Genomic DNA, 25,554 nt, shown 5'->3' with positions numbered 1-25,554 from the left:
TTGACAAATTTATGAAGACTTTCAGTCACCATCTGTGGAGACCCTTATAATTAAGCCCTTACATTTTTCTGATATGTTTAATGTTGTAAGCTTGTCTTCTTTCTCCCTTCAGCTATAGAGACATACACACCTCTCACCATGTAGACATCCCTCTGCCATCTTTCTACCCACCCACTGAAGCATGTCACTGCTCTGACAGCCATTTCAAAAGGAGAAAGGCAGGTAGACATTAGATTTTAGGAGATTTCAATTCTATTAAAAGTAGCTAAGAGGATGGGGGTAGTGCATTATGACGCTCAGAAAGCAAAAAGAGTTGTCTCCTCTTCATTTTAAATTCTTAGCGCTAAAGAGATGAAAGGACAATTTCAAGTGGGAATCTAAGGACTTCTCAAATCAATGGCAGCTCTTTGCAAACCACTTTTGTCCAAAATGTATCTAAGTAAAATCTTTTTGGGGGTTTCTCAAACACCTGTGACCTGGCGAACCACACTTTGGGAGCTATTTCTAGTTCAGGAGGCATCCACATGAGAGCTCCCATCCCATTGAGACTTGAAAACCTGTAGTGGTCCAAGTGTAACTCCGCCTGGACAGAGATCACCAATTAAGATCCACACATCGTAAAGAATGCAGTAGGTACAGTAGGTTCACTGCATCTCTCACATTTTATCCTTTGCTGGATTTGCTGCAAATCATACTATTCCGGCACCACAATTCTTGTAGTGAGCACAGTTACAAAATGAGCTCTACCAATTTACATTTTGCACCTTCCTATACCAAATCTCTTTACTCTGGGATCTTATCAGGCCTATCTCATACTCCCACCTTCTCCATGATCCAAACTTACTGATTCTATCTTCCATTCCTTCTCAATCCTGCTTTTTGTAGGTGAAAATAGGTAGCCACAGTGGTGAGTGGTTTCCTCAGCAATACATTAGGAAAACAGAAGCAATTCCACAGTAAGATTTATATATGGAGTCAATTCCCTTCATGAAACTTGATATAATGACTCTCTGCTAACTATTTGTAGGGATATATAACACTTCTAGCTTGGATAAGAAAATTGGGAATCACAAAATGCATAGGACTAGCAACATTTTTTTGCTTAGGAAGATTCACCCTGCACTTACATCTGCTCCCATTCTTCCTCTTTTTTTGCTTGAGGAAGATTAGCCTTGAGCTAACATCTGTGCCAATCTTATTTTGTATGTGGTTTGCTGCCACAGCATGGCTGATAAATGGTGTAGGTCTGTGCCCAGCGTCCAAACCTGTGAACCCAGGCTGCTGAAGCAGAGTGTGCAGAACTTTAACCACTAGGCCACAGGGCTGATCTCCTGCTAAGTTTCTTTTAGGAAGTCCTTGGGCATTCTGATTAGAAATATCACATATAAGCTCTTTGACAGAAATCAGTGTACAATCTGTTTAATATTTCAATCAAGAAACAGACAAGCATAAAGAGAAACGAAGGTACATGCTCTAATAACTTGATATTTGATGGAATGTATGCCAAAAGAGGTCTGTGCAATACATGTTTTTTTCTTTTATTCCTTAGCTGGTGGTGTGGTGTACCAAAATGAACCCTGACCTGGAAAAGTGTGGGTAGGATCTGAGGCCTGACATTAATGACATGTATAACCATAGATACATTATTTGGCTAGTCTTTAGAAAAAAAGGATTCTAGGTTGCCACATTTTTTATTTGATGACTAAGAAATTTTAACTGATGACTAAGCTAAGGGATCACAACATACCATCCTATCAAAAATAGACAGCTTTTTAAATACTTAACATTGTCACAATTAGGTGAAAATTATAGTCCATGTAGCACTAGATGACATTTCTCACCAAAAATCAGAAGTCTCCTTTTAATGGCCCCAAGAGAAAGAGTTTCCAGTTTGAAATTTGTGAAATCTTTATTTTCCATAAGACTATTAAGACTTATGGAAAAAGATAATTAAGTCTATTTGATTTTATGGGAGTCAGAAAATCCCAGGTTCAAGTCTCAGTAATGCGCTCAAGGGCACATTACTGAATCTTTCCAAGTGTCACCGCATCTGTAAAATGGGGATAATTTATGAGATTACTTTTAAAAGATGTAATGCATGTAAAGCACCTTGGGAATAGCTTCTGGTACATAGTCAGTGTTAAATTTATGATGGCAACTATTGCTTTTATAGATTACATAGAATCACAGACCCGTAGGAATGAAAAACACTTTAGCTAGAATCTGGCCCAATTGCCAACTGATGAAGGATGAGTTTGATAACCTTGACAAATCGGTCTCTTGAGCTTTACAGAATTAGAAGAGAGTTGGAAAGGTACCACAGCTCATTAAAAGTGGAAGTAAATTATCCATAAAACTACTCTTGTTCACGTTATTTCCTTTTTAAAGGAAATGGAAAAGTAAAGAAAGAACATCATCACACATTATGGGCAAATACAACAGACCTTCTTCTTTTGATTTGTTTTGGTTTGGCTACACATTGAAATACTTTAACTGCATTAATCATTACATTTAGTTTTCCAAGTTAATGGCTTTTAGGTATATTCAAGACAAATAGCAGTAAAGTTTGAAGTATGAAATTGAAATGACAAATATGGTAAAAATAATAAACACCTGTAATCCTAGATTTCCTATCGCAAGGGCAAGAAATTGATAACATAATATTTAGAAAAGCGTAAATCAGGAAAATCAGATTTTCAAAAAATTTCTATGTGTGTAGAAACAAAAAATTAAAATCTGAAAAATAAGATTCTAAAATGTAAAACATCTGACCTGAAATAAGGGCATTGAACACTACTGTACTTCTCTCTTCATCCATACAAATTCTATCCCTTATATAGTCCATTTTGGGGAACCACTGAAGAATTGAGAGGCAGAAAAAGGTATGATAAGAGTAATTTTAGAAAGATAAACATCTTAGCTGTACATCAAATGGATTCAAACAATGGAGACTGAAGAGGAATATAGATAGTTTACAGTTGATAACAGGAAAAGAAGCCCAATCGTGATAAAGGCCTTATATCACTAGAATAAAGCCAGCACAAACAAAAAATGGTGGAAACTTGGAACTTTTAAAGAAAGAATTAGTGAAAACTAGTGCCTACTATTGGACTTAGTAACTGCTTTGATGGGATAATGAGAAAGATTTTGATATATGCAGGTAACAAGGTGAATTATGTTATTCAATAACACAAGTTAAGAATTTAAGAGGGTAAGATGGTTTGGGGAGCTATAACTTAGAGTTAGAATTTAGTTGTAATCAGGAATATATATCTTTGTAGAAATGAAACTCAGTTGTGCTCATCATTACCTAGTCATTCAGAATTTACTATAATTTAACAGGCATATACCACCAGCATGAATTACCTGAGTTTTGTGCAGGTGGGTACTGCTGTTTCACTTTATCATCATAGACTCAGAAACCGTGCTCAACTTCTCTTGAGAGCCCAGCGGAACTCAAACTGGAAACCAATGTAACGTTCTCAACTCTAGAAGCATCTTGAAACTCCCAGAGAAAATATTCTCCTGTCATAGTATAGATATCTCTTAGAAACCCACAAATTCTGGAACAAAGTAGTTCCGATGCTCCTTCCTTAATTACTCTCTGAGTTTTAATTACTAGGATTGTTAAATAAATATGATAAATAAATAACCCATCACAGAGAGCAAGACCATTTTTGGAATCTGTAACCACCTTTCTGTTCCTGGGTTCATTCTCTTTCTTGCCTGAAATGGGCTTACTGTCACCATCATGTGTCCATTTGTACCATCCAGACCAGGCTCAGACTTTTGTTCTTTTAAGAACAAACATGCTCTTGTCCTCCTTACTTCATATCTCTTCCAGCTCTGTATTTATACTTTGTGCTATGTAATCTTGTGTTTCCCATAAAATTCATACTTCACTAACTGATTTATCTTTCCTCCCAAGTTATACCTGAAACTCTTGTAGGACAAAGACAGTGCTTTTTCTTCCTTGTGTTCCCGATCAGGTTTAGCACACCACAGACAAGCATGAAGTGGGTCTTAATGAATGCTCATTGATGGAATAAAAGAGTATCTGCCCTCCATCTGGGCCTTAAGGTATAATTAGATCTTAATGAGTGAAAGAAATGGATAGGTCTAAGACTTAGGTCTGCTGTTACTACTTTAAAGAATTTCATCCATTTTCTGATGCTTTCTTTTGATTTCTAGTTGCTTACCTTTTCCCTTTGTTTTCTAATTGAGAATGAAATGAATACTTGAGAAAAATATCTTTAAGCAGAAAGTAAAACAAAACAAAACTATTTGGATCCAAAAAGAAACAATTTAAGATATATGTAACTTGGTTTAGCAAAAGAGGAAATTAAGCACAAGATTTATGAGTGACTGAGGATGTACTGATATTTTAAAATATTTTTAGAAGGTTTACAAAAAAATAAAGATTTCAAATCTGGTTAGAATTATTTTTCTAAGTTCAGCTCAGAGTGTTTTTTTAATCAATATCTTCAGCTTCCCCACCTGAGCAGGAATAAACTCGTCACCTAATACAATGACAAACTTAGGCTGACTCTACTTTCTCCAGGTAAAAGACAAGCAATAGTCTAAGTACTGCCAGGCAGCTTATAGTGAAAAATATGTTCTGGATCGCCCGGGATAGTGCTGGTATGAACCTGTTATTTAGGAGTAACCATTAATATTGCTTCTTTTCCCTCTCAGAATTGTGGCTATTTGAATGATAATTTTATGGTCTCCTAATTATAGGGCACCATCGTGAGGAATTGAAAAAAGAGACTCCCCTGATGGTTAGAGCCCAGACATAAGGTTTGACAAGCCAAGGTACTTGATGAGAAGGAAGAGAGAACTCTTTCTTCAGGAGACATCTGCTGTGCCAGGGCACACAGCTTGTTGACCCAAGCACAGACTGGATTCCAGCTTCCACTCAGCCCCTCTGATGGGATGTTGGTGCAGTGCATACAGTTACCTAAGCTGCATAACTATAGGCAGTGGCCTGTCCACCACTAGACATGGTCTCCCTAATGCTCACTTATTAAAATTCAAAGGATTCCCCAGCACCCAGCCCACGTTCCAGTCCTCCATGAAGCCTTCCCCAATCTCCATACACTGCTCTTTTCTCTAAATTTATACAGAACATATTTTCTGTGCCACTCACTTGACCTGAAGTGCATCCTTCCTAGTGATGCCTCTGTAGTGTTCTGGCTCAGAATGGGTTTGGGGGGCAGAAGGGAGTGGGGCAATTACATGTCAGAAGTTTCTGGAAAGGTTTATCTCCATGTGTGTGAACCCAAGTCTGACAGCCAAGACAGAATACATTTGTTCCCAGAAGGAAATACACACTAATATGGGGAGGTTAGTGCCTATTGCAGTTGCAGGATTGCAAAACAAAACTACTTTGATCGATGATAGTGGAACTAACATTTATTATTTATTATTTACCAGGTTTTTACCAATTACTAAGTATTTTGAAACTAATAACTCATGGAAACTTCAAACAACCGTGTGAGGTAAATAGTATCATTAACCCATTTTACAGATCAGAGAACTGAAGTATAAAGAGATTAAAGAACTCGGTGGAAGGTCAAACATCTACAAAGTGTTGTAACTAAGATTTGAACCCAGACAATCTGACTCCTGAGTCTTCTCTCTTAACCTCCACACTATCCCACCTTTACTCTTGTGTTAAGTCTGCAGTATATGTCTGAAGTTTGGTCATTTGATGTGTGGTCTATATTTCCCGTATATTTAGTGGTTAAGAGGGGTATACAAGTTGGATTTGGCACTTATTTCTGCATCTAGATAAACAATAACCAGAAAAGAAAAGAAAAGCAAAACCAGCAGAGGGAGAGGGCATCATAATGAGCAAGCTACAAATTCCAAGGGACCCTTGAATCGTCCTCAGAGATCTGAACAGAAGCAATAACCATTGGTATCAGGACCTCAGCACAAGAAAAATTTCGCCATGTGCAATCTGATGGTGACCAAGAACAAACTTTTATTTTTTTCCTTAGAAGGAGTAAGAATAAAGAGTGTAGGCAACATTGCATAATACTTCACTGGAGCAAGCTTTGGGATGATTGACTTTGGCAAGTAACCTAATCTCTGTGTTTACTCATCTATCAAAAGGAGATAATATAAGCTGCCTTATAGATTTTGTGTGTTACTGAGAAAATGTGTGTAAAACAACTACCACAGTTCCTAGTACAGAGCACTTAGCATAGAAGGCCTAACTCACTGTTGCTGATACTAGATCCTACAGGAGGCAGGAATGTAAATGGGCTCCGTGAATGTCTGGATTTGGGGTGAGTTCTGTTCCCTCTTTACTCCCATCCTTGTGCAACACCAACTTCCTTATTGAGTCAATCTAATGGTTAACCTTCTATTTGAACTCCACTTCTATAAAGCACAGGCCTCAACTAATTATCCCCTGTTCAGTTTCCTACTTTGATTGTGACCCTCTTGCCTCTCTTTTCAGCAAAGCAATTTAAAAAAGCTGTTTTCTGTTTGTTTCTCCTCTAACTAGAACCTACACTCTCATCCAACTTTTCTGCCAAACTAGGCAATAAAAATAATGAATGATAGAACTGAAGACTCTATTTGGACTTTAAAATGTTCCAGCAAAGGTGACCCTGAAAAATTATTATGGCATGTTATCAATTAGTTGACACTCTCTAGAAAAATGAAGCTAAATGTTCCTCTATTCGGTCCAGTTTTAGATCTCATAAATCCAGCTAAAATACTTCATTGGAAATGCATATGGTTATATCTAGACAGACTTATGGTAGATATATTCTCTTTTGGATTCTCAAGGGACATTTTAAGTATTCGGGTCACTAGTATAGAAAATATGCCCAAGATGACAAATTACTTCAATAATACTTAACATGAAGAAAGTTAGTCTCAAATTTCTAGGGGGTGGGTGGGAACCTCAGCTGTTTTTTAGTGCAGTCAAATTCAAAAGGCTAAAAACAAAACAGACTTTAAAATGCTTAAGATGAAAGTCTTCCTTTGAGAAACATTCAACCCATGAGGCTAAATTTGACAGAAAATATTCATCATCATAACTTAAATTTTAATAGGTGGCCTATTTAAAGCCTTCATACTTCAAAAGCTTTTCATATTTATTATGCCATTCTGTCTTAATTAAGAACTAACTAAAATATTAGATTAGGTTATACCTTTGGATTATTACAGAAATTAGGTTTATAGTCCTTAGGAATAAATGTACTTTTCTAATAACCATGTGAACATTTTAACATATAACATATTCATAATTTATTAACAACACTTACATCTGACTTACCAGTTCCACAAAGATACAAAGTTTTATTGTTTAAAATATTTTTTTCTGAAATAATGTTATAACATATAGAATTGAGTAAAAGGTATTTTTAGATGGAAATCATTTTTAAATGTATTTTTAAAAAATCTCAACTTACAGAAAAGTTGTGAAAGATAGTCACGAGATTTCCATATATCTTTCATCCAGTTTCCCCCCCTGTTAACATCTTAAATAACCATTGGACAATTGTCAAAACCTAGAAGTTAATATTGGTCCTATACTATTAACTAAAGTATAGACTTCATTCAGTTTTACTAGTTTTTAACTGATGTCCTCTTTCTGTAACAGGATTCAATCCCGACTCCTGCATTGTATTTACTTGTCCTATCTCCTTAGTCCCCTCAGATCTGGTTTTCTTTTTCATTCATGTAATTGACACTTGTATAGAGTACCGTTCGGTTATTTTGTAGACCGTCCCTCAATTTGGGTTGGTCATGATTAAATTGAGGCATGAATTTGTGTCGAGAATTACCAAGAATGCCAAAGAAATGAAGTGGCTTTCTCAGTGCCTCGTTTCAGGAGATGCATGAAGCCAACAGTTCTTACTACTGGTGACATTTAACTTGATCACTTAGTTAAGGTGTTCTGCTGAGCTTCTCTGTGGAAAGTTTCTATAGTCTTCTTGGAGGAGATGTTTTTAGACTACACAAATTACTTGTCTCTCCTCAAACTTTTAACCACTAATTTTAGCATTTATTGGTGAATCTTGCCCTCAACAATTATTACTTTGGAGTTCTAGTGCTGATTTTCTATTTCCTTTGTCTTTGTACATTTGTTAATTGGAATTCTTCTGTAAGAAAGAGCTGCCCCTGCTCCTCCACATATCTATTTATCTGTCTAATCTAGTAATTCAATTACTTATTAACATCAGTATATGCTTATGGATATTTATTTTACTATTTGGGTATAATCTAATGCTATCTCTATTTTACTGTTGCTCAGATTGCTCCAGTTCTGGCCAATAGGAGCTCTTTCAGATTGGTTCCTGTGCCCTTCTGTCATGCTTTCATGTCATGTCTATATCAGGGGTCAATAAATTGTGGCCTATGGGTCAAAGGTGGCAAAGATCATGTGGCCCAAAAGCTGAAAATATTTACTATTTGGCCTTTTCTAGTATAAGTTTGTCAACTTTTGCCCTTGATGGATTTTTTTTAAATTATGAACTTTGGATAGTACCCAGAATGTATTTGGTTTTTCATATTTGAGATACTTTATAACATAGATCCTTGAATATATATTTTCCTATATTCTCCTAACTTAGTTATAACATTTTCGATGTTAAGGATTTACTTTTTTGTGGAAAGGAAGGAATGGATTGTCAGTATTTTCCTGGAATGAGTTAAGTACATATATAAGAGAATAAACTAAAAAGATTAAGGAAATAATGGGGAGAAGAAGGTGAGAAATTATCTGGTAAGGGGAGAGAAAGAGAGAAATTGTTCTCCTCCATGAGTTCTAAAGTTTCCTCTAGTCATACAAAGGGCTTTAATAACTTGTTCTCATCATAATGAAAAGTAATACTTTCCAAAGATGTCAGATTAATAGTCATTTTTGTCTCAAAGATATCGGACAGTGTTATTTCACTATCACACTTCACAATCCTCAGGTGATTTACCAATAGATCTGTCCAAATGAGACCCTCAAACCATGCATTTTGGTTTTAAAGATATTTATTATGCAATGCACTAATGCTGGAATCATATCAAGCATAGCATCAGGGCTCAAAATACATTTATTGGAAGGATAATGACATTCTTATAATCATATTTGAGAGAACAATTTTTCTAAATTGGGAGTATAAAAGTTGGGCTTGTTCTATTAAAGAAAAAAAATTTTTATCTGAGCTAGCAGAGACTACACCCAGAGGGCTACATCAGTGGTTAGAAGGTTATGATTATTAGAAGGTTAATAAAGGGCAGCTACATTTCCTTGGAAGCATGCTTCATTTGGGTAGGGGGAGGTTCTTCCTCACATGTTCATTAAACAGACTTTATTTTTTCCTCCAAAGTCTCGACATCCTCAAGATCACCCAGAGCAGAGGTTCTGAATCCTTGGTAAATGGGCCATAAGGATTTTGAGGCAGAACCCCTAAAAATCATATGCACAACTTTGTGTGTACATGCAGATGTTATGTATTTGTCTAAAGATAAGATGTTTTACTTTATCAGATTCTTATAGAGGTGGAGATTCAAACGAGGTTAAGAAAAATTGATCTAGATTAATTTCTCAAACTGAAGATAGTTACCTAATTTTGTACTTCATATAGGGCCTCGACATCAGCATATGGAATTTCAACCTTTTCACTATTCTGCTACCTCTTGAACACACTGTCATTATTTACTAGAAGTAAAGTGACCTTTAATACCAACTTATTCCTGAGCTTACAAGATAAGAAAGTAGGTAGATGATGGACAAAAGGAAACAGTATGAAAAGCATGAGCCTTGCTCATAGTTGGCATTCAAATGCTGATATTAAAAGCCAAGAGGGAGAGGCTGGCCTGGTGGTGCAGTTGTTAAATTCACGTGTTCTGCTTCGGCTGCCCCGGGTTTGCTGGTTCGGATCCCGGGTGAGGACCCACGCACTGCTTGGCAAGGCATGCTGTGGCAGGCGTCCCACATATAAAGTGGAGGAAGATGGGCATGAATGTTAGCTCAGGGCCAGTCTTCCTCAGCAAAAAAGAGGAGGATTGGTAGGAAATGTTAGCTAAGGCCTTATCTTCCCTCCCCCTGAAAAAAAGCTTAAAGGGAAAACCCACGTAGTAGAATTTTCTAAATTGCTTAATCACACCCCAAAATACTAATTGTTATTTGTATTTATCATAAAAACATATAAATATTCCTGGACAATTTAATAAAAAGTCCTTGAGAAAATAGGGGGTCAGAGTGTCTGAGAAAGAATTAAGGGTAAGGCCCCTCACTGAGATGACAACATAACATCTTCCATTGAGCTCAGGTAATTCTAAACTACATGATACAAGAAAGATACTCTTGGACAATAATCAAGTTATAAACACACTATTACAAAACTATAATTCTTATCAAAATCAACCAAACACTTGCTAAAGCCATTTGAACTTTCCTGAAAGTCTAATATCCTTAAAAATGTAACTTCTCTGACCTTCAATATTTAGCAACTTCTTAAAATGATTTTCCACCTTACCTCCTAAAAACTAAATTTTGCATTTATAGTGGAAACTAATTTTTTGTATCTGACATGAGTAACTCATTGTTTGTAACGAGTAGGTAGATTCATTAATGTGATCATCAGTATCTTTGGAGAAAAGTCCTTCAACCCAATTACTCATACTTTTGGCTATCCTTACTTAAAAGTATGATAATGCCATTTGCTATTTAAAATGAGTATTTTTCAGGAGAGGGATCAACAAAGAAAACACATTTTATTATGATAAAAATACAAATCACAAACAAATGTACATTGCAAACAATAATAGGGAACGAGAAGATAAGGAGGAAACCTGGAAATCACAAAGAAGGGATGCTATTTGTATATTACAATATAATATAAGATATAATATACTTAGCAAAATTCCTCAAACAGAGCAATAATCAACAAAAATTTCTTACTTTGATTTGATTTGTTAGTTTCTAAGTGACAGAATCCAGGAATTTGTCACAGGAAGAAAAAGGTGATTGAATACTGGCAGAAAAGCACATTTTCTTTAAATTTCAGTATCAAAGGAAAAAACTAGAATGTGATTATAAATTATGCTTTGGAAATAAAACAAATTTATTATTTGTTAAATGTTTCAAAATATGTTTGATTCTTTCAATGTGCTTTTGAATTAAGTTCAGCTTCAAATACACAGGGAACCCACAGGTTGCCATACTACTTTATTGGGCTCTTGGTTTCTGATGGAATTACCAAGTCACCCCTATCCTGTTAGCTCAGTTGCAAATTAGACCAACTTAAATAAGAAGTAAAAAATAGTAGAAGAAATAGGGGCAGGAAGAGCCTTGATTTACATGTCTCTGTATCATTCACCATGGTATTCAAATGGTAGATACCTAACACATATTTAAAGAAACTAATTTTTCAAATTATTTCAGTTTTATCAGCAATAAGCATTTAAAATAATAAGCACTTAATCTAAAAAAAATCAGTTATTCAAGTAAAGAATGAGCATATTCTGAAAACAGAAAGAAATGGACTAGGGTTGAACTGAGCTTTCAGAATTATCTGTCTTATAGACAATGATTAATTTGGCCTTGTAAGAATCTAGTCCAAGTGCTATAGGACAGAATACTGAAGACATGCAGATATTTTAGCCTTCAGTGGAAGATAACTTCATGGAAGTCATTGATAGGTCAAACTGGCAGGTTTTCTGAGATGGAGAATGAAAAACATTCCCATAAATACAGATCAAGAATAAAACAAAAAAGGCAACCTACAGTCAATCTACAAGACTTTGATTTAAAGAATGGACCGCTTCAGTCTTGTTGATACAATCTCTTTGCTTTTTGTTGTACTGCGAAAAATAACCTCTTGGGAAATATCTATATTATCTATGTTTGTCAGCCTCTGTAATCTAAATGATACCAAAGTCCACCAAACCATTGGAGAAACTTTCTCTTCCTTTTGCCAGAAAATTAAGAATCCTAACACGGTTGTCTTACAATAACTGTAAGAACTCTTTGATATTAAAAAAATCCAGGTCATGGAGAATATATAAGAATGAGTGAGAAGTCTGAGACTATATTATTTCTTTCCTTCCCCTTGGATACAATTTCTCTGAAGCTAAGCATTTTAGGCAGAAGTATTTAATATACAGCTCAATAAAAAGTTCATTATGCTTCAACATTAAAAAAAGCTCCCAAAGTCCCAGAAAAACTGAGCACCATGAAAGAAGACAATTAACACAGGATAAGTCAAGAGTTTTAGCAACTAGCTCTACCATAGCTACAGTATTTGAGGTTTCAGATTTCTCATAGTATATAAGCATTGCTTTGGAAAATTTAAGTTAGTAAACATTTAACTACGTCAAACAGAAGCCTAACATTTATATATTCAAATAAATATTCAACCATGCACACAAGCATATTTTGGCTAAAAACCACCAGCAAAAGACAATGTTTTAACATAGAAGTTGAATGAGCAAACTGGATTTATTCAACAGTTATTTATTAAGTACCCTACTATGTGCCAAGTCCTGATTATCATGTATTTTGTTGGGCTCTACCAAAAATTGGTAATTTATTTAAAAAATGATTCAAATCTTCTGTACGGTTTGTTAGTTTCCACAAGAGAGTTATATTTCCACTGTCTTATCTTTGTAGGAGGGAAACGAAATTCAGCCAAACATTTCCCATATCTATACATTTAACCAAGACATGGGGCAAAGCTTCTATTAAGATAGTTTTCTCTCAAATAATCCTTACAGATTCTAATACCTGAATCTTCTAATGATCCACTCCTCTTCTGGCTGCTGAAACTTAACTAAGTTTCAAAGGACGTCACTGAGAAATAAATATAAATGAATAAATGAATAAAATTTGAAAGCATGCCAGCCTGAAGTGTGAGAGCTGCAGGAACAGTAAAATAGTAATGATTCATAATGGTTTACTTAATTTTCAAATAAAGTTTTTAAAGGGAGGCCCAAAAATAATCAGTGCTTACTAACGAGTATTATTGATTCAAAAATTTAGTAATAACTACTGCTTTTGTAAGAAAATTATTTTTATTCCATGTGTTATTATCTTTTAAAACTCATTAGATAGTTTTGTGTGTAAATGTGTCTGTGCGGGTCAGCAGTAGTAGACTGTGACGTGGACTAACATACGCAGCTATAACCAATCATGTAAGTCGTAACATTAGTCACGAAGAGCATATCTCGCTATGGTGAAGGCTGCATTGAATGATCTCTCTTCATGTTGGCTTCTGTCTCCCAGACAGTAGAAAGGAAGGTACACAGAGCCAAGAGACAAGAGTTCCTAAGTCTAGTTTTCATTCTACCACTGAACTAGCATAATGCTCTTCATCACATCAATAAGCCTCTGCAAGGTTTCATTTTATTGGTTGAAAATGGAAGGAGATGGAGATGGAATAGTAGATCTTTGAAGTTCCTGCCCTCTTTCAAATGTTATTATTATAAGCGAGGTAGATTTTCTCAATTACATCATATCTAATAAAAATTAGGTTAAAAATAAACAAAATCATCAAAATCATCAAACCAGCGGACACTTAGTACCAAATAGGACACTCTAAATAATGGAATGGCTCAAATAGATAGTCAATATATTTATTAATGACTTGAATTAAAAATCAATCTATCAGTTAATCTAAACTAAGTATATAGAATTTAAAGGGCAATCATCAATAGGACTTTCCTGAGCCCTGAAATATTTTACCAGCCTTTCAAATATGAAAACAAAGTCAAGATTTAGCGATAATATCTGTAAGATCTTTGAGCCAAACTGAATGGTCATGCAAAAAGTATTTACACCATCTCTATGAAGCCTTTCCTTGAGCTACTCCTCTTTCTTTCAAATCTTCCCATTCCTACTTTATTGCACCACTCCAGACCATCATTTTCTCCCTTCTTTATACTCTAAAGCAATTAAACTCCGTATTACTAATTTTGAAGTTACAATTTAATTACATTGGTAGGTTTGCTGAATCCTTCTGGTCTCCCAAAAGACTAAATTCTTAGCAAGCAATAACCATGTCTTTGAGGTCTCTATTCATTTCTACCACAGGTTTCCATTTCACTGGTACCTAGTGTAGTTTGGTGACACATTGTAGCATTAGAACTTTAAGTAATTGATGGTTAAAAAGAAAGAGAGAGAAAGAAACCAAAAAGTGGGAATGACACCCCTTTTATTCAATTGTTCACCAGGTCTTACAGTGTAGTCTGCATTTATCCTCTTTATTTTCTAACATCCTATTTTAGCCCTTTGTCTTTTGACACCTGGACTGTTTAATAGTTCTCTAAATATTTTCTGTCTGAATTCCTTCCTGCTAATCCCACTAAAATGAATGCATGCCATCCTCCAAGTAAAAATCTAGCCTTTTTGGACCCAAGTGAAAGTTTCCTACTTTTTTTCATGGTCTTACTAGACCGCTCACTCCAAAATGGACTCTTCTTTGAAGTCTATTTTTGTAAGTCTTATTCAGAAATTAGCCAAATATGAGATGATAATTTTTATATTTTCTCATATATTGTATTTTTAATCTTGAAGAGTTTTTACTTGTCTCTGTAGCCAGAGGGTAGGCCTAATAATGTTCTCTTAACACAGGACACATCCTTTAAGTATTTGTTGATTTGATGTGTTCACTTAATGAGAATAAAATGAATATTTGACCTTGTGAAGAATATAAAGGACACCTTTTGGGCACACCGTGGTAGACAAATGAGCTCAAAGATTTATTCTCAAAGATAACTGTGATTTATCTAGAGCAATCTTTAGTCTGGGCAAGTAAAATGATGTTAGGTTTTGTGGATTAACATTATGAGAAGAGGAAGTTTATTTTTGTTGAGAGAGAAAATTTTGCTACATAACTGTAATTAGGGACAAGGACAAATCAGAGATTAATGATGCGTTATATTCTAGATCTTTAACTGACAAGCACCAAGAAATGGCTTTCTCAACTTCAAATGGTTTGAAAATATTATTTCTATACTTTGCTCTATGCACAGAAAATCATAGAAACTGAGTCTACTATTCAGAAAATTCAATATTTATTCTAAAATGTGAATTGTTGAGTTACAGGAATATTTCATACACTCCAAAAGAGCATAAAATCTACTTCTACTAATTAGTTTCTCTATCAAAGCTTTCCTGACAATTATAGGGTAATACCTCTGGTCAATGCTTTAGGTGCTTTTCATTAAAGGTATAGTGTCGCTACCAGATGGATTGCTTCATATAAAAGCACTTACCACAAAGCCCTATAATGGAAGGTTAAGTGCTGTGCTTAATTACTAATTTCAGTCCTTATTACCTATATTTTGCAGTGCAGGCACTTTGAAAGGAACCACATATAGCCTATTGGTTCCCGCTTCTCTGATTATAAGATTTGGTGGTAAAAGCATTAGTCCAGCTGTTTTTCTAATGAATAATAGCAAGAAAAACTTTTAAAATAAAAATAGTCATACCACAAGTCAATATAAAAATGATATACTAGACATTTATATTGAACTCATACATAAAATCATTTTGTTCTAAAACCTTTAACCTAGAAGACGTACTTTTAAATTTGTATTCAGCCTTCACGGCATTGTTGTGGATGATGCCTCAAGAGGAAAAGATTTTGAAATTTTTGTGGCTTATTTCCTACCTCAGCATCATGCTGAAACGTACACAGAGCAGATGATTAATAAAATACTTGATGACAACAATGGCGACTCCCCTGAGTTCTTTACATATTGATCACTAACTTTTTATACGTATATATAGAAATCTCTCACAAGCGCTCTTATTTTCTTGAGGGCAGACTCTGTGTTTTCCCCTTGCTTGTACCCTTCAGAATAATTGCAACTTTGCCCATTCTTGATCTATTGATATTATCTAAAATGCTTTTTTGGTGAAAGGGCACTTAGAAGCTTTGACTAAATATAAAAGGTTGCAGCTAAAATAACTTTTCTAAAGATTTGCTCCTTAATTATCATGACATTGCCAGCTTCTGATTCTTGAATATATTTTATATTGTTTCTTATACTGAGCATCCACTTAATGAGTAAACAAGACATTACATGTGTTAAAAAATATTAGTGTAGAAAAAATATACAAATTTTCATTGACAATTAATACTGACCCAATCTCAGCTACTAGTACTCAAATTGCACATTAGCATGCCACAAGAAGACAGCGACTATGTTTTTTAAGAAGTATACCTAGTACATAGCATCTGGTATGTGCACAATTAAAGGATTATTAATCAGATAAAATATGTTAAAATAGTGAGGCATAGAAAATTTTAAAAGCAAAATATTTACTCAAATGCCTTAATGCATTAGACAACTAGGTTCTGATTATCTATGCTTGGGAGATGCATACTATATTTCTCTTTTAGAGATGCATTATGAATATTAATGTAATAAAGTCCAAGTAGAGATATTTTTAACTTGGTTTAACCCAGAACTTTCCAAACTAACTTGAGAGTGAGACTTCTCTCCCCTCATAGGTCACCATTAACATTATCTAGAACAGAGCTCTTAAAGATACCAAATGGAACGTGTGGGGAGAGTAAAAAGTTACTAAATTAAGATAATTTCAAAGAATTAACTGGTGAAACAAAGCCAGGCTTGCAGAAGAAACTGCCCCACTGTAACTGTAACGGAATTTACTGTTTTACATGTTCAGGTCCACTATTCACAGATGACAGCATCCCAGGGACAGGGCCTAAACCTCGTCCTACTTTACATCCTTCATGGTGTCCAATGCAATGACTTCCTCTCAGTAAATAGGTATTGGTTAATCTGTATTTTAGAAAATTCACCCATTTAATTTTCCGTAATTCCACTGAGGCTATAGTTACTCTAAAAAATACACTTCTACTCAGATTTCAGTAAATGCAATAAGAGATCACCAGGGGCTAGGTAACATTGCATCCATGTGTCAGTTACTTTCCTTCCAGATTGGCCCTTCCTTCATTTTATCATAGATGGTAACAGAAGGTGTACGTTCTTGTAATTGTAGTGTAAAACCAGGATAATTTCCAGGACATCAATTCAGCAAATATTTATTGAGTTTCTACCGTTTGCCAGTATTATAATAGGCACTGGACATAGTATTAATGTGCTTGCTTGTGAATTTTGTCATAGAACAGTTTTCTTACTACATTTAATTCAGCAAATATTTGCAAAGCACCAGGTTTACTGAATAGGCTTGAAATGATGCTTGAAAATGCAGAATTTTATAAATCAGAAAGGGTCCACAAGGGCATCACAGACATTTCATTCCATAATTGTGACTCAGCACTAAGGAAAATTGATCTTTGTTAAATAAGTTAGTTATTTCCTCAAATTATTTCTTCCAAGAAAAAAAATACTTGTAATAGAGGGGTTTATATATAGATTTTGGGAATCATTTTTATTATGCAAAATGAAAACTTATTTTATACTCTTTCTTTATATTATACTACAAATCTTCTGCTGTACAAAAAAACAGTTGTATCTTAAAGGGGAACAGAGAGAAATAAGACTAATGTTTTAGTAAGCTCTTTCATACTAAAATATAGAGAGGACAATAATTGCAGTAAAATACATTTATACTTTTAATTTGTATTTTACTTTAAAATAATATGTTTTTTTAAATTGAGAATGGACACAACTAACACTGGTTTAAGTTTCTAATCTACTGCCTTTGTTTCAATAACATAGTACTGACAAAACTCATTAATAATGAACAAGATAATTTTTATTTTATCAATAATAACTTGACATTCATTTTATAGACTTGAAATGAGTAATACTAGTGTCACAGAATCCTTGTGAAACCCCATGGTTATATGACAGTGAAAACAAACTTCATTTATGCAAATGTTCTTATAACTGCTGATTTACAGTATTTTTGTTCCTTGGCCCTCCTGCACCTTTCATGAGTTTCAGCTACGCATCACCATCAAAGGAATCATCCGGTCCTATTCTCTTTTAGAGAAAGATGTTGTAATATTCCCTCCCCTAGTTTTAAATTTTAACTTTGTTACTTTTGACAAAGCCTTTCCTTTGTTCAAATGCAAAGATCCAGTAAAAAGAGCTTTGACATGCTGTGTCTTTTCTGTGTGCATTTTTCTGGTTTCACTGATGTCCTCAATTTTGCAAACAATAAAGTGTGCCTTCAAGTTCTATAAAATGCCATTTGTACACTGTATCAAGAACAGGTTAGGACAGTATTACATTCATGACTCTAAAGTCCAACAAACACTTGATGGTTTCTCAGAAAACCCACAATTTGGTGAAACGGACGCAAATCAGTGCTTTGTTTTCCAGTTTGTTTTTCACAAAATCTCCCCCAGATACACATTCACTGGCTTACCTGCAGGGTAGCGCTCGATCACTGGCCAGCTGTCCACCTGTAATGTGGCATTGCCACCACTCCTCGTGAAACGGACTACATGGTATTTCCCATCGTTAATGATTGCATTGGACTCTTCGATGGCGATGTCATCTGTCCCAACATTAAATTTAACTCCAATTTTTCCTTGGTGCTGGAAAGGAGGAGGGGAAAAAAGATTGTATGAAGTTGTACTGGTTAGTCAGCATTTAATAAGAATTACATACAGGGTGTTGTTCAAGAACATGCTTCAGACAACAGCTGCTTTCTCCAATTTTACTTCTGAAAAACTCATGTAGTGGAAGCAAGATTCTCGACATTTGGGTAAATCTGAAGCATCTCATTCATGGATGATTGATATTCCAAAAGATATACTTTCTAGAGAATTGAGCTGCCTTCTTCCCAGAGGTTGTCACAGACAAGGTGCACAGCTGTCTGTGTGAGGGGACATGCTTTCCTATCCTTTAACATAGCTCCTTAATCCACTCGTTGTATTTCACAAGAAAAATGAGGCTTGAAATTCTCTCCTTTAATAACTGGTGAAATCAGAGCAATGAAGTCTATTTAGACCCAACTGACAAATGCGCACAATATAGAAAATCATTCTAAAGGCTATGGACACAAAGATAGGCATTTAACAGTGTAGTTTCTTAGTCATATTCACAAAAAACGTCATCCAATGCTAAGAGCCTGAAATTTATTCAACTTCTTCATTTTAGAGATGATGACATTATGACACAGGAAAGTGCAATGACTTGTTCAAGATCACATAACTTAACAGAGAGGTACTAGAACTAGAATTCACTTCCCACATTCATAGTTTATATCTAAGCTAAAGTGAAGTTAAGATATGGTTATCTAAAATTACAAATCATTCTAAGTGCAGAGTTTGTTGCTGTTAACTGTAGAATTTTATAATAACAAGGCAGCAAAGAGAATTATGTGCTATGTCCTCTGCCAGCACATTCTCTAACAGCAGGACTGTCAACTCTACCATGAGCTTAGTTGATTTTTAAAGCATGTGGATTTGCCCTTAATCAGTAGCACAGAATGCCTGCACTGCAGGCCCTTGTCAGACTACATAACCTCAAACTGTCTGCAGCTCACCTTTCATCAAACCTCAGTTGAAAGGAACCACATGCGGGAAGAAGGGTTTAAAGGACATACAGTCCATCCATTCCTATAGACATTTTAAATCAGAATATCAGAAACCTGAAGATTTGGACCATATCCTCTTGACCTTTTATGGGATTCTCATCACTGAACTAGGCAGCAAGAGGATGGCATCAATTTACATTGAGAGCTATTATAAGATAATCTTTTATAAAACTGCATTAATTGAAGGGAAGGATTTGAAGATTTTATTCGGGATATTGCTCATTGTCCCCTTGATGTAGACATCTTACAGGTTTCTGTTTTTCTCTTTCTTGGTTCTTATTGCCTCTGAAGGACCTCTTTATTGTAATAGGTTAGTATAGTTTTTAAATTTTTTGGTTTTGATTTGTTTTAGGCTTGATGGACAGCATGATTTAAAGTCATATTTTCTTTTTGACTGTTTGTTAGGAAACTGAAAGTCAAATTGAGTAAGACAATTTTACCAGCTGCATAGACTTCTGCTACACTGTTCTCCCTTGGATCTATTTTTATCTTCTACCGTATTTCTCATGATCCTTACTTTTAAATATACTCCTTTGTAAGTCATTTCAGGTTTTTGTAGAATGATTCAGGTAATAAACAAACAGCAGAATTCCAATAAAAACTAAAATTTTATCCAAAGGCCTGTGGAGCCTTTGTTTTAGACATTATTTTTTAGCACAATCTTTTGTGTGAGCGCTCATCATTTCCTCTTTTTGGTAGAATTCATCTTTGTTCATTTTCAGTAAATTATTTAATGTGATATATATATATAAACACACGCATGATATAACCCCCCCTCATTTAAGAGGTTCATTATATTTATTTAACAAACAGCTTTATAGTGTTTTAAGCATTTTACAAATACTAACTCTGGCATTTCTCATAAGACTCCCTTGAGAGAGGTACTATTTTATCTCCATTTGACAGATGAAGAAACTAAAGCACAGAGTGATTGAATAACCTGGCTAAGGTCACACAGTTAGAAGGAGAAAAGCTGTGATTTAAACCCAGGCAGTCTGGCTACAGAGTTTGTGCTACTAATCATTAAACTAGACTGAATTTTGGGCAATCCTATAACTGCAGTTAGCAGATTTGATAAATCTAGTTGTTCTTTGCTACCTGTTTTAGTTTTCCTGCTTGAGTAGGAGCATCCCATAATCCCCATATTGTGCTTTGCAGATTGTACATATTGATATACATATCAACGTTTGCTTAAAATAATTTGGTAGAGGATAGTACACAACTGATATGTGGATATTATAGGATGTTAAAATGGACTTTTTTTGTCTCAGTTTCAGCTGCAATCTTGAGATGATAATAAGCCAAGAAACAGATTGCTACTTCCAATTTACAAAATGAGGTACAAGATTGCCTAAGGCAGACTTACAAAGGAGAGCACTGAAAACTGCTTTTGGGACCCTGAATTAATTACCTATTTCCAGCCCTTTAAAGAGGCAAGAAAGGCCAAGAGAAGATTGACAATGAAAAGAGGATTTTTGGAGAGAATTGGGGTGTGACGGGATTTGCATGTACCTCTAAGGAGGAAGGCTTCACTTATCTCAAGTGCAGGGGACAGGGACTTCAATGGAACATCTCAGAAAGTTTGATACTTGTCTCCGGGAACTTGGTGGTAGTGGTTGGGATAGTCAGCAACCCCATTTGCTCTTGCCCGGGATTTGACTCTTGACTGGGGAATCTTCAAGGGGAGATACTGTAGCTGGCTGATGCTCTACTGGCAGAGCAAAGAGATGTTACTGCACCAGGGGCCACCTGTGCATCAGAGTTTGTTAGAACATGGGACATGTGAGCATTATCCATGGGCTACGGGTTAGAGAGCCAGCATAGAGTTGTGTTGTAGCCTGTCCAAGAGGGCCACCATTGGGAGGGGTGGTGAGTGGTTAAGACAAGTAAACAGAAAGAACCTGGAGTTGCAGTGATGGGTGCCTAGGGACTGAGGTGGGAATCCTAAACGACCATCTGAAGGAGGTGCATTTACCCACCTCAAGGGAATTGCAGGTAAAGAAATTCCAAAGATGTAGTTAAGAGCGCTAAAGAACCCAGCAAAATGCCCTCCAAAAATGCCCCTCAGAGTCTGAAAGAAATTCTTAGTGTTTCCTACTTGTTCTGATATGAAGGCTAGAATAGTCTGTTTTCATCAGTGTTCAAACCATTTAGGAGATTCAAGTTCTGTGAACGTATGTATTATGATGTTAAAGATACAAAAGGCACCAAACTCTGAAAAAAGTCTCTTTACTTTATTCCTAAATTTTTCTGCAATATGAAATGTAAAATGCTGACTTTCTAGGGTATGGAAATCCCCAGATTTTGCAGCGATTCATTTCTTACAATGTAGTAAAACAAACTACTAAGAAACAATGATGGCTGGTGATGCTTGGAGAGCTTCTGACTTTTAAATGATGCCCATCTTTCCCTGGATATGTTGATTTGGTCCTTCAACTTCCAATGTCTTTGATTTCTCACAGATTCAAACTCCAGAGTCAGCTAGAACAGAACTGAATACCACCAAAGTAGACTCAAACAACAGATTCTACCCAAATTCAGACATTATTTACCCTACCCTAGGTTGCATCAAGTCCTTGAAAAACAATTTAAGCATAAATAATAGCCACAGGCTCAATTTTTTTACTGAAGATAAATAAATTAAAAATGCATACAAACCACAAAAAAATTAATATCAATCATACTTAGAAGACCCATATTTATGATTCCATTCATAAACTATAAATATTCTCAAAACATATTCTTCCCATGTTGACAGGATAGCAAGTCATTTGAATTATACAAACAATAAAACTTGCTAAACTTTTTGCCAATGGATAATTACAATTTAAAAGAATTCATTTCAAATTCTTATTCTCTTGGATTAAATGTGATTGTCTCTGGCAAATTCTCATGAATATTGCATTAGCAAAACCAGCAGTAATTTCACTGGACATGTACTGATCTTTCAGTGTTGTATCTTCCTTGAAATGGATAACTGGCTCACACCATAATTTCAAAAATCTATTATGAGAATATCAGTAACAAAGCATTTATAATTTAATGAAGTCTTTCCATGGATTCATTAAATAAATAGTGACAAAAGTAATTATTGATTTTTTCACCAAAGCTCATTTCTGAATAAGGATTATATTATTAAACCAAGTTAAAAGGAAACATCATGAAAGATGACACTGAGAAGGAAATTGAAAGTTCTAGCACGTGGCACTCTAGTTTAATGCTCCTTTCAATTCCATCAGCAATCACATATTCATTTGAAAAATATTTGTTTTAACCAAGTTTAAGATTTAATGGTTGGGGCCGGCCCCGTGGCCGAGTGGTTAAGTTCACGCGCTCCACTGCGACGGCCCAGGGTTTCGCCAGTTCGGATCCTGGGCACAGACATGGCACCCCTCGTCAGGCTACATCACGGCGGCATCCCACATGCCACAACTAGAGGGACCTGCAACTAAGATATACAACTATGTACAGGGGAGGTTTGGGGCGATAAAGCAGAAAAAAAAAGAAGATTGGTAACAATTGTTAGTCAGGTGCCAATCTTTAAAAAAAAAATAAGATTTAATGGTGTACTCAATATTGCAGGCATACTTCATGCAGTATGTTTGTATGTTACAGATGCAGATACATTTCAATCTATGTGCATATGAAATAGATAGATTACACACACATAATTAGCCTGTATATGTGGCATGCAGATATGTCCACTGCTTTTCCCCTCTGCTCTGAGGTTGTTATGTAGAAGTATCTATCTCAACAATGTTCAAGAAAACAGTGAAAAATGAAAAACTGTCTTCTATGTTTTTTGTTTATTTGTTTACCCTACTCTTAGAGTATCAGCAAACAAGATGAGCAAGTGTGCGACCCAGGATGGCTTGTAGATTAGCAAGGAGGCTTGTTTATGGCCTATAAGCTTCTGTTGTACAAGATGAAACAGTCCTATACTCCAGGGCCCCACTTTAGACAGAAGTTGACAATGTCTTCAAATGCATTCATGCTTGTGCTAATTTCAGAATACAGAACAACTCCCATGGTCCAATCCTACAGCGTCAACTAAAGTCGGAGTCAGGTTGAATGTTATGTTTTGCTCCTCCAGAGACTAATCTCACCAGGAACAGAGGTTTTAAGGCCCGAGGGGGACTCTAGGGCTATAGTCACTGTTGCAGGAGTCAGTAACACAGCAGAGTGTGTCAGAGAGCCACCTGTTCTCTCACCTCAAAACAAATGCGCTGATTCTGGTAATTGCTGATTTAACCCAAATGCATTTCCGAACGAGTGACTCTGAGGTCCTACTGGCTGGTAGAGATTGTGTTTACTAATCTAGATGATCCATAATGTCAAGAAGTTATTTTGGTCTAGTTATTTTAACCTGGGACTGAGTTGAAAGTGCGCCCCCCCCAAAAAAACCCCCACACCATTTCAAAAAGAAGTTTCTGCTACCCTGTCTCTCAATTTCCCCATTGAATAATATTTTTTTAATCATTCAGCTACTAAATAAAAATCAAATATGTAAGTTGAATTCTGCATTGTGCTAAGTGTGTAGACAATACAAACATTTAAAGTGCGTTCTCTGCCCTTTGAGAAGTTTTCAACTTGAGAAGGTAAGTCATGCATGCAAATATTGACACCCACGGAAGAGTTGAGGGAGCTGCAGGGAGGAGCACAGGAGCACTGTGGGGGAGGGCTCGGAAGGTTCTCAGGGAGTCCCGAACTGTGCCGCAGGAGCAAGCCAGCATTTGGACAGCTGTAACACAGTGGATACCAAAGACATCCAGGCACGTAGAAGGTATGATCCCTCTTTCTCCTGTCTCTCTTTCCAGGCCCTATAGACCAGAGTGCCCAGTGGGTGCCGGGCATGGAGCTATCCACGATGTGTCTATCTAAAACTCCCAGCTGACCGGAAAGGGAAGTGCTATTTTCTTGATCTGCTCAGAGAGCTTAACTAATGTGCCCCCAATCAAACACCTAACAAATATTGGTAGTGGAACCTGACAGATTGGAGGGGATTTCTAAAACAGAGTGACTTCACCTGTGTCCATGTTCCAAGAAAAGATTTTGAAACCAAGGGATGCTCAGAGGACTGAAGCAAAAGTAGGGCTACCGCGAAGTGCATCTCTTTCTTTAGCTAATTGCATTTCATTACTCCACACAATATGGAACCAGAATTGGGTGAGATCTAGGGTGATACCACCTCAGAAAGATCTCACTGAGGGCTAATACACTCTAAGGAGACAGTGTTTTCATTTTCTCATCAAATCTCTATTAAGGATAATCGACCTTTTCTAATATGTCTCTATTCTGCAGAATGCTATAGCTCCTTTGAGTCCATGAAACTGTATTCTGACAATGACATTACCCTCCAGGAGGCTTATACTCATCTCTTGGTCCTCAGATTGCCTAATAAAACTTTGTCAGCCTCTGAAAATCCTTCTTCACACACTGCTTTAGGTGTTAGTTTTTATGCACCTGTTTCCACTCCTCAGCCATATTCTAACGAGCTTGAGGGTAAGAAAAAAGACTGACTTATTCCTCATTCTATCTTTCACAACACTTTGCAGAGTACCTCTGCCTTTGTAATTTTCCAAAACTCTCTCACATACAGTTTTCTCTTTTTAATTGAGATATAATTGACATATCATAAAATTTGCCCTTTTAAAGTATACACTTCAGTGGTTGTAGTATATTCGTGAGGTAGTGCAACCATCACCAATTTAATTCCAGAACATTTTTATCACACTGCAATTTTCTTTTGATGAGATGCATACAAAGTTCTAAGCAGACAATGGCTACTCAGTACCTGTGAGCTCTATTATTATTATTATTCCTACTACTGTTATTCTTACATTTGGAAAACAATTGTTTTGCTTCATAAGAGGTTGATGAAAGTTAATTAAAATCGTGCTTGAATTATATAGCCATTACAGTTTAGTTAGAACACATAATATCTCATTGATCTTCACAACAACTTGTGAAGCAGTGTATCTATTACATAAATGAAGACACTAAAGCTCAGAAAGGCTAGGACTTGACCAAAGTAGGAGCATCTATCT

At 35.8% G+C, this 25,554-nt stretch overlaps 1 protein-coding gene across 5 annotated transcripts in view; it reads right to left on the bottom strand.

The window, feature by feature from the left end:
* Positions 1-25,554, bottom strand: part of NRXN1 (neurexin 1) — a 1,071,934-nt gene that overhangs the window by 148,246 nt on the left and 898,134 nt on the right. For all 5 annotated transcript variants that reach the window (XM_046659961.1, XM_046659962.1, XM_046659966.1 and 2 more), the window contains one exon: positions 18,332-18,503. In XM_046659961.1, the coding sequence (XP_046515917.1) occupies positions 18,332-18,503 (172 nt within the window). The remainder of the gene's footprint in view (positions 1-18,331; positions 18,504-25,554) is intronic.

This window comes from Equus quagga, chromosome 5 (genome assembly GCF_021613505.1).
Source record: "Equus quagga isolate Etosha38 chromosome 5, UCLA_HA_Equagga_1.0, whole genome shotgun sequence".
Classification (NCBI taxonomy): Eukaryota; Metazoa; Chordata; class Mammalia; order Perissodactyla; family Equidae; genus Equus; species Equus quagga.
The sequence above is the reverse complement of the archived record's forward strand: the minus strand, read 5'-3'. Positions and strand labels throughout refer to the sequence as shown.